The sequence below is a fragment of the Planococcus citri genome, chromosome 4, assembly GCF_950023065.1.
Source record: "Planococcus citri chromosome 4, ihPlaCitr1.1, whole genome shotgun sequence".
NCBI lineage: Eukaryota > Metazoa > Arthropoda > Insecta > Hemiptera > Pseudococcidae > Planococcus > Planococcus citri.
The window spans coordinates 67310788-67321067 of NC_088680.1; the positions used below are offsets into that span (position 1 = coordinate 67310788).

The 10280-nt window shown below is 32.5% G+C and overlaps 1 protein-coding gene across 2 annotated transcripts; it reads left to right on the plus strand.

Annotated features, from left to right (window-relative positions):
• Positions 1 to 505: 505 nt before the first annotated feature.
• Positions 506 to 8973, plus strand: LOC135843928 (uncharacterized). 2 transcript variants are annotated; one of them, XM_065361982.1, is made up of 12 exons: positions 506 to 739; positions 4274 to 4342; positions 4421 to 4581; positions 4688 to 4823; positions 5307 to 5447; positions 5558 to 5752; positions 5861 to 5985; positions 6085 to 6229; positions 6302 to 6385; positions 6502 to 6595; positions 6683 to 6788; positions 8372 to 8973. In XM_065361982.1, the coding sequence occupies exons 1-11, from the start codon at positions 709 to 711 to the stop codon at positions 6774 to 6776; spliced, it is 1275 nt and encodes a 424-aa protein (XP_065218054.1). In that variant the 5' UTR covers positions 506 to 708; the 3' UTR covers positions 6777 to 6788; positions 8372 to 8973. The 2 variants fall into 2 exon arrangements, with proteins under 2 accessions (XP_065218054.1, XP_065218053.1); XM_065361981.1 differs by lacking the exon at positions 8372 to 8973 and having other exon boundaries at positions 6683 to 7117.
• Positions 8974 to 10280: the final 1307 nt, after the last annotated feature.

Here is a 10280-nt window from a genome sequence, read left to right on the forward strand (position 1 = left end):
AGCATTTTTTTACTCGCTTGGCTCGTTCAGTACTTATGCACTTGATACATACGTAATGATTCCAGTTCGACTCTATTTCAAATTTTTGATGTGTGTTTGAGCATGCATGTGATACGTTTATGAGGGTGCATGAAATCGATGAATTTCTTCTGCTGTGGATGACTAAAAAACGCTCCCAAATTTCCGTCAGATCTATTTTCATAATTTTTTATCACTCGATAGAGTGTCGATAAAATGGATTTACGTGGTAGAATTTCGCAGAGATAATGACAGACAACTTTCACGGAAGAAGTAAATGAAACATTGAACCTATGCGTAGGATGACCAAAGTACGACACACAAATTTCCGTCTGATGTGTTTTCATCATATTTATCACTCGATAGAGTGTCTGTCTGTAAGTTAGGCGGGTGGCGTGCGCAACTTCGTATAAGCGGGAACCAACGAGTGCCCCGAGTTAGCAGCCGATGGGCTTTTCGTTGGTTCCCGCTTACGAAGTTGCGCACGCCACCCAACTAACTACTAAATATATACCATGTGTATTTACGTAATAAAATTCGCGATTTAAGTGAAGTACAAACAGATACTAGGTATACATGAAATTATTCGCGACGGGAGAGGTCGATCTAGAAGTTTGTTAAATTTATTAAAAATTAATCGCATATAATTATTTTATCTGCGTAATTTCTTCTCAATTTGCATAGGAGACGATGACGTCATCAATATTTCTATATTCCAACCGTAAGTAACACAAAGATTTCTGATAATTTGAATTAGGTACTTATTAAACCACAAGCATAAAAGGTAGTTTTGTCTACGTACATATATCTAATTAGTAATTAGGTTACAGGCGTTAGAATTTGAATGGTTAAATTCTAGTTTAATTTTATTTATTTATATATATTTTTTTTCATATCCTTTATTGATAATTATTTTTAAAATAAATATTAATTTAAATTTAAATTCAATTTATTTTTTAAATTTAAAACTTTGAGTTTTATTAATTTTTTATTTCCTTTTTTTGGTAAAAATATCTTTATTTATTTTTCATTTATGATTAGTTTAAGTTCATGTAGAATTTTCAATTATTAATTCTGTAGGTAATTTTATCATCTTTAATACGATTAAAAATTGGTAGTTTAAAAGTCTTGAAAACCCTTCCGAAAAAATTGAACCCCGCAGTTATATCTTCAAGTGAATGTTCAGGAGCTCGTGTGTTAGGAAAAGTTGTACTTTTTGAAAACATCTTTGCAATAAAAGCTCGAAAAAATAAGGAGAGAGTTTTTCTTTTCCAATATGAATGAAATGAGAAGCATGAGACGTCACCTTAGTCAATTTTTTTAGCTGAGATCGAGGATTTCGTCGTTCTCCTGACATAGTTATAATACATAACTTTTCCATTGATTATCTGGGCAATTCTTCAAATTACGCCATACTTCAGAATTGGACTGTTCTTACACCATGCTAAATGAAAGCTCGAAAGCACAACACAATATCTATTGAAAGCACTATGCAATATCAAAAGCACTACGTAAAACCAAAAGCTCGAAAGCACAACGGGATGGCGAACAAACTTCACAGCAGCACAGCAAAATTACAAATGACTCAAGGGGAGCGGGAACATCTGAGGGTAAACCATTATACCCTCGCCACACAACCCCCCCTCCCCCTCATTTCATGGCCTATTATGTTTGCTTACCTTATCTGCCTCTTTTATAAATGTAAGTCATTTACAACCTTTATAAAATAATTGTTGATTTTTCAAAATTGAACAATGGGAAAGATTTTTACCACCATTGTGTTTGTTTAATTCAACATTTATTTTCTAAAGGTTGTAAATCAATAAAATTGACATCGGGTTCGCTTAATTGATATGGCCCTTTTTCCTTTTTTATCCTTTTTTTTGGCGCGAATTTCAAAAATTTCCTCAAAAACGGTTATCTTTTGAATTTTTTGGATTTTTTAATTTTGAAAAAAACTGGTCAAAAAGCCACTTTTGAGGTGTCACTCCCAAAATCGGCTCAAATGTAGATAAACTCGTTGAACAAGTCGAGTATAATACACAACTCTATTTTTAGCTGCCCAACTGCATTATTCATGCCTTCTGGAGCGAATTCAAAATCCTGGAGAAATTGAAAAATGGCGCTGGAGGCTCCAGAATGGCTGGAAATGGCGAAATTTGGATTTGGGGAGTTAATATCAGTGTTAGGATTTATTTTGAACATTTTTACTGATCAAGTACGTACTTTAAAAAAAAGCATGAATCACCAAAATAGTCAATTTTGGATTTTCAAAAATTCGTCAAAAATCCAAAAATGAACTTGGGCAGCTGAAAATTTGGATTTGGGGGTTTTAGAACATGCTCTTTCCAAAAATCGCGGTTCCGTTCAAATCGGAGGCGGACACCTCAAGAGGTTCCCTTGTAAGGGAACATTCGAGCCAAAGAATTTTTCAATTTTCTGACTGAAAGTAATAGTGTGCTACTCACACTAAAAATGATCATGAGATATCGAAATTTGTTCGTTTTTTGATGTACAGTGGAACCTCGATAACTCAAAACTCTTCAACTTGAAAACCTCTTATTAGCTTAACCAACCTCAATTCCCCTTGAAATCTCCGTAACACTCAATGTTAGTAACTTTACTCGGATAAGTCGAAATTGACTATACAAGCCAGTTGTAACTCGAAGCTAAGTTTTTGACAATCACCTAAAAGTTGGAGATAGAGAAAAAAGCTTGAAACAAAAGTTGTAGAGCGTGAAAAATTGAACCTTTTTTACTGATCGGATTTTGAAACCGGTTCATTAATTTGCAACCAGTTATCAAAAATCCCCTAAAAATTGGAGATTGAGAAAAAAGCTTGAATGAAATGTAGGTCGTGAAAAATTACGCAAATCTGTTTTATCGCATTTTGAAACCGGTTGATTGGTTTGCATTTAGCAACCAGTTTTTGACTATCCCCTAAAAATTGAAGATAGAGAAAAACGCTGGGAACAAAAGTTGTAAAACGTGAAAAATTGAACCATTTTTGCTGATTGGATTTTGAAAATGGCTAATCAACTTGCAACCAGGTAACTTGAAGAGTCCACGGAAAGAACCAGGTAAGTCACTTTTTTTCAAAAATGAGTTAAGGGTTGAATTAAATTCACACTGAGGATTAAAAAAATGTAGTCCATTCACATTTTGAAAAAAATCGATTTTTCGTGGTTAAAATGGCCTTTAAAAAAAAGAGGAGAAGAGAAAAATGAGCCGAGACCAAATGTGGGGCGACAGGAAGAAAATTTCAACATCGTCAACAATTTAGAATACTGCAAAAATTTTTCATTATGTCATCATAATAATCGATTTTCATCGAATTCAAGTTGTTGCAAAACACTGATTTTTCGATTTTTTGCTTGATTTTTTCACGAAAACAGTGACTTTTCAAGTCTTGACTGGCTCATCTCTTCATTTTTTTCCTACAATGCCTCAAGTTGTGTTTGTGGGATGTTGTGTGATGTATTTCCAGTTATTACCTTGATGAAATTCAAATTCGCTACAAAATTGGAGCCTTCTGATACTTCAAAACGCCGTAACTCAGAAGTTTGAAAAAGTGACTTACCTGGTTCTTTCCCTGAACTCTTCATTTTTGATGGGCTTGTTGCGAATTAATGCACCGGTTTCAAAATCCAATCAGCCAAGAAGGTTCAATTTTTCACGCTCTACAACTTTTGTTTCATGCTTTTTTCTCTATCTCCAACTTTTAGGCGATTGTCAAAAACTAGTTGCTAAATGCGAACCAATGAACCGGTTTCAAAATGTGAGTAGACAGAATTGTGTAGTTTTTCATGCTCTACAACTTTTGTTTCAAACTTTTTTCTCTATCTACAATTTTGGGTATTTTTTGCTAGCTGATTGCAAATTAATGAACCGGTTTCAAAAAATTCATATCACGTTTTTGTCGCCTTAGTGTGTAGAATACATTGCGCTAATAAAAACCAGTTTGAATTTTTTGACCAAACCGGTTTTTCAATTTGTGGACACCTTGTGCCATGGGCCTGAAATTTTCAAAGTTGCTTTTGAAAGCCCTTATTTTTTCCTACTCAACGCCGCTTCATTCATCTCTCTAGCTCCTTCCACTTAAAAAGAAAAGCCACCGGGCATTACTTTTGTGTCATACTCTATTTTTCAATTTTTTAATTTTTCATCTCATCCTCTTGTGTACCTAAAGGATAGTCGCAATACAATAACCGAATTAACTCACATTATAACAACAACGTAAATTATGTATTTACAGCTATCGTTACTTTCGGATTAGCAGTCATGATGACAACTTTCTCTCAGACAATTTCCGTAAATTCATCAGGTAAAATCGACGTCTTTCGAAAAAAATACCTCAATTTTATCTAAAGGTACCTACCTAGCTACTATAACAATTTTTTAGCCAACTGCAAAGAACAGATGAGAGGCTGCAGAGAACACGTATTATTAACTTGTACTAACATCACAAAAATGACAAATACGTCGTATTGGTACCGTTTATCACCCGAAAAAATGATGACAATGTTGGAAAATTCATGTGACTTGTCCGGATATGAAGTATCAGTAAGCGTTTTTTATTTATGTACCTAACATGCACCTACCTAACCTACTTAGTACTTACCTATGCCAGAAGCAAAGGACTCATTTTATTATCAATTTACACATTTAGAAAACATACGAAACAACGGAAACATGGCTGAAATTTCTATCCCCGTACGATACTGGATTATATTCTTGCTTAGATCGATCAAAACCGAGAGGGGAACAAGTGATTTGCTGCATTAAGTTGAACGTCGGTTGCAATGGTAGGCTTGTTTGAATATTTCCAATTTTTATAATCGTATTTGTACTTCTACTTACTTATTGCGAGTATATTTTGACAATTCACACTTTTTGGTGATTTATTATGGTTTATTTTAGTTAAAATTGAATTTTTCACCATATAAATTACAATTAATGCTTGGAGGAAAATGTTTCTTTGGCATTTTTGAAGAATTTTTAACGCAACATCGAGTCGTGATTTATGGGATTTATAAAAAAGTTGTCATACGGCAGTATCAAAGTAGGCTGAAATTTTGTTAGAAAATCAAAAATTTCAGTCAGAATTTTTTTGAGTGCTTTTGAAACATTTTGAGTCTAAAATTGAGGGTACTTTGAATATGAAAGCATGTGGAGAAGAAGACGCTAAAGATTAGTATAATTACTCACCATTTTCATTTAAAAAATTTTTTTTTACTAATTGTAAGAAATATATGCAAATTGACTTTCTCACGCCTCTTCACTTTTAGGTATTGAAAACAACTATCACACAAAGCAGCATTTGCAAAAAATTGAGAATGGCGAAGCGTCACCGTACACATTTAGAAAGACCATCACTTTTATTTCTCGACAAACAGATGAGCCGATTGTTGTAAGAAGTTATACTAGAGGTATGCCTTTACCTAGTTGTACATATCTTCACTCGTAGATTGTAGAGAAAATTTTGTAAATCTTGTAACCCATCTGATCCTGAACTACGTAAATTTCCTATTTTATTCAGGATATCCCAAACCAAACTATTCGACCTTCAAAACAAATCACGATGATTTTTCTGGGAAAGACCTGAAAATGTATGATGGTGAAAGTTATTTGTTTTTACCAGAAGACAAACTGGAAATACCAACAAGTTATACCATTCGCACATGCAACACGAATGGCTGTATTGATAATATTTTGCACTCCCTTCATAAAAGTGGTATGTATAAAAGTAACCAAAGTCAGATTAAGATTATAGAATCTTGATTCATTTAAAAAATATTTTCTTCATCTTGATCAGATTAATACCAGGGTATGTAATTTATAGGAAATAATACTGTTGTGATAGGAGAAGTTAAGGGTGCATATGTGACATTTTGTTGCGATGCTGAGCTCAACTCGTCCTGGAATGTACAATGGTTCGTTAAAAATGAAAATGGAAAAATAAATACGGTAAGATATCAATATGTACATGAATAAAACAATTACGTAGTTAGACGAAGGTACTTACCCAAGTATAAGCTTCCAATAAAAATCATTTCGGTCCAACAGGAAAAAAGACGTACAAGTTTAAACGCAATGCCATGCTTGTTCATATTTGACGTATCTAATATGGATGCAGGTACATATCAATGTAGTAGAGAGCAAAATTCAACATGGGAGACGATCGCTACTTTTGAATTGAAAATCTTCAATGGTAACTATAAACGAATTGAAAAAAATCGATGAAACATGCAAATCAATTCAGTCGAATAATATTATTTCGCAGACTCGATCTCTGGCAAATTCGCAATCAACCAGGCTACTATTTCTGCTGAAAATGTTCCTATCAAAGATTCCTCCTTCGGAAATGGTGACTGACATTTTGAATATTTTATGCTAGGCTATATAAGTGTTGCACCTGCCACCTAACCTGATTTTTTAAACATGATTTCATAATGAAAATCTCTTGGTATTGGGCTTGGAAAGACGGCTCGATTACCAACATGATAATCATCATTTTGATAACTGCATTGTCGGTAACCATAATATTTTCCACAAATTTCTTCCGCAAATACAGAAAGTAAGTAGGTAATTATTTTAACTGAATCATCTCCCCCCACACTACAACTTTAATTGTACATATGTACCTACGTGTCAATTTATACAGGGAAATGAAAGAAAAAGACATCGAGCTTGCAAAAATGACGGAGCTGGTGGAGCAAATCATCATCCCAAAACAGATCTATATCGACAGCGATTAGCCAGATATTTCGGTATAAACTACTGATTATCATACATGAAAAAAATTTTATGATTCTAAGAATCAAACACGTTTACTGTATTTTTCGATAAATAATGGTCTTGATAATATTTTATCTTGGTCGTTTTTTTCTCGATATCTATACTATAAATAATAAATATATTCTCACGAAAAGTGGGAAAAATGGAGGCGTTTCCGAGACCTAAAAGTACATAAATGTACATAGTCACGGCAACATCTGCGTGCTCTGGCAGATTAATTTTTCATGTTTAATTGAATTATGAAACTAACATTTTCTGTAATTAGATACCGATTCAAGAAAATTAAAAATTACGATTTGAAGTGCGTTTTCGATTGATTTTGCGAATTACAATATGTGAGATTATTCATTCAACAACGATTACATTCTTTAGATCAGCCGTTGTTGTTGTTGGGGTTCAAAAAGTGGTCTCTCTCGATAAGAAATTTGTTAATTCAAAGTCACCGATTTCAAAATATTGGCTCTTTTTTTTGGACTCTCTCCTCCTCCATTCACCGATGATCAAACATGGCTAAACTAGCAGAAAACTAAAAATGGAGTGTGATGGTCTTCGAGGCGAACCGAGTATGCAATTTAATTAACATCCCCGTGATGATGGTAATAGAATTGCATACTCAGTTCGCCGTAAATACGAAGTGTTCCATAATGAATTAATATTTGCATCAATGTGCAATGCGCATATTTGGAATCAAAAGTCACTAAATTATTCTAACGGAAGGTGGATAATATTGGGTCAAGGGGAGGGCAGGTCATAAAGTAATTTTTTTTGTGTTTTTAGAGTTGATTTCATACAAATCGAAGTTACTGATCTCGATTTAGTGATCAATTTCAAGATTGCAATGCAAATAAACCTCTGATCTGAGTTTTAAAAAATGTTCATCGGTAATAATTATTCTTGATTGCATGATGATTTTTTTTAATTTTTCGTTTTTAATTTTATTTTGAGATTTCTTATATGTAGTTTTGGCTTTCATTTTTTGATTCTACTATCATTTCAATTTTTTTTTTTAATCTAATTTATTTTAAGAAAGTTTAAATTTCATTTCCGCATCTTGATTCTGCAAATTTTTAAGCTTAGAATTTTGTTTTCAAATTTCGATTTCAACTTCGTTTTTTTTTTCATTTCATCGTAAAAATTTTTGATTTTTTTCATAGAGTAAGAAAACTTTTTGCTCGTGAATCTTGCAGAAATTCTGGATAGGTGATTTTTCGTCACGTCAAATTCATTCATAATGTCAGATTTTTGCCATAGAGCTTTGTACTTTCGGAAACCACCCATTTTGGGGTTAAAAATTGATCAAAAATTTTCATTCCAGAAAGTACGAAATTTTTATATGCCATTTTTCGTCTTTTATTGAGGTTGCTGAGCACGAAAACAACGTCTAAATTGAGCCATGGTTTGTCATGTTTTTGAGAAAATCGTTTTCCATCTCATATCTAGTTTTCTATCCTTTTTCAGAAAACTATTTCGTCACATTAATGTTCATTTTTGTGCTCAATCAATATTGTAAATTACCTACCAACCTAAATTAATAATTTTCAATTTTATGTTTCAGATAGTGAAAAATAAGGAAGAAAGATGCTGTCACAACGTTTTGAATGTCGAAGCAATGCATTCGGTGAGTTTTGAAGACGTTTTTATGGCCATGGTGACGGTTTTGGTGTCGGTTAATAGCATTTTTGAAAATTTTGACTTACCTTGTTCTTGGAGTTTCTTCTAAGTTGGGAAAATGATACGACATTGCTCACCATTTGGAGCGATTTTTTCACTTTGTCTGTGTTTTGCAGAACTATCTAGACACTAAATACGTGTAGAGAAAATGCCTTTCGACCCCCACCACCCCCTCTCTCTTCTTGAAAAAATTGATGTGGGAATAATTTTTTTATCTAGAAAATATGTACACGATAATTGAAACTTGTCGACGAATATTAATTTATAATTCATTATTCATTTCGAGCCTATAATTTTTCTGGTTCTCTGAGGAATCTAGACCCCAAGTGAATTCCCCACCCCCCAATTTTGACTTGATATATTCATCCTGAGTTGTTATTTTACTTGACCAAAAAAATATTCAGTTGTGTGCAGAATATTTATACATTTTTATACGATTTTATTTCCTTCATCAAGAAAATGTGAACTGATTAATGTGTGCTGTAAGTTTTTGAAAAATAAAGAGTATTCCCGTTTTAGTTTTCGTTTCCATCAGTTTTTCAATAATTTTCAATGACTTTTTGTCAATTAATTTTTTTTTTGTATTTTGAGCACTTCTTGTTTTAATTTTCAAGCTTTTTGCCAAGTATCACTCACACACTGCATCATAATAACCAATTTACATAACATTTTTTTTTATGGATTTCACACGCTTTCAGTTGAGGTAAGTATATGTACTTTCTTAATAATTGTGGGCAACATTCGAGTTATTTTGTTCTATTTTGAAGATACTTTATAAATTTTTTCATCGTTTTTTAAAATTTAAGTTTAATGTAATTTTTTTTACATATTTTTCAATGATTTTAATTTTTTTTAAGTTGACATAGTGTAGATGGCCCGCATCGTCTAAGGTGATGCTTATCATAAGTACCATCTGAGGGGATGCTTATTATACCTACTCCTTATCATATACGATAGGTAACGTGTGTATATATTTTAAAGAGTTTGAAATGTACAAATACTTGTGTACTTGTACATATCGCACCTCGGGAGTAATAAGGTTACATCTCAAAAAAGTGAAATTTTACAGGAGAGTGATTTTCTTTTTTTAAAAAACTTGATTGATTACTTTGATCCACTTATAATTAATTGTGAGGAATGAATAGCACATCATTTTAAAGATCTGGTATTCTACCTTCATTTAGCATAAGAACACGTTGAAAAATAAAATCTTAAAGAGGAAATATTTCAATGTTTGGAAAACATTTTGAGTTATAACCTTTCATTAAAGTTGATGTGAAGGCGAAAGGAAGCATCCAAAAAAACATTTCATGTTTTCAAAGTTGTAGAGAATTAAATTTCCAATCAACATAATGTCGTTAGTTTTTTTCTAGAGTGCTTAGTTTTTGAGTAATTCTCAAAAAACTAAAATTTTATTATATAGTTATGTGCAAATTCATTTTTCTGAAAAGTGATCAAATTTAAAAAAAATTCCTATTTGGTACAAACCAATAAAAAATGCACTCCTTGTGACTATTTCTAACTGACAAATTCAAAACAATCAAAACTGTTGGTTAACACTTTGTATGTACAAAATTTACTCCAAAAAGGTGGAGTTTTTTGAGATGTACATACCCTTATAACTCCAAACAACTTGCAATGTTGTTGGCATTTTGAGTTAGGAAATTTGCGTTTTTTTACAAGATCTAGATAATGTACCCAAATCAAAGTGTAATTTTTGGTTGAGAGGGGTCATACAAACCCAAAAAATGCAAAAACGTCGAAATCAATTTTTTTTTTAGATGTCACCTTAT

Bases quoted from the DNA above. Each gene is read 5' to 3' on its own strand.
- LOC135843928 (XM_065361982.1), top strand. From the start codon at position 709: ATGACGTCATCAATATTTCTATATTCCAACC. The intron at 4,824-5,306 runs GTAGGCTTGTTT...CTTCACTTTTAG, and splicing joins GTTGAACGTCGGTTGCAATG to GTATTGAAAACAACTATCAC. The intron at 6,230-6,301 runs GTAACTATAAAC...ATTATTTCGCAG, and splicing joins TGAATTGAAAATCTTCAATG to ACTCGATCTCTGGCAAATTC.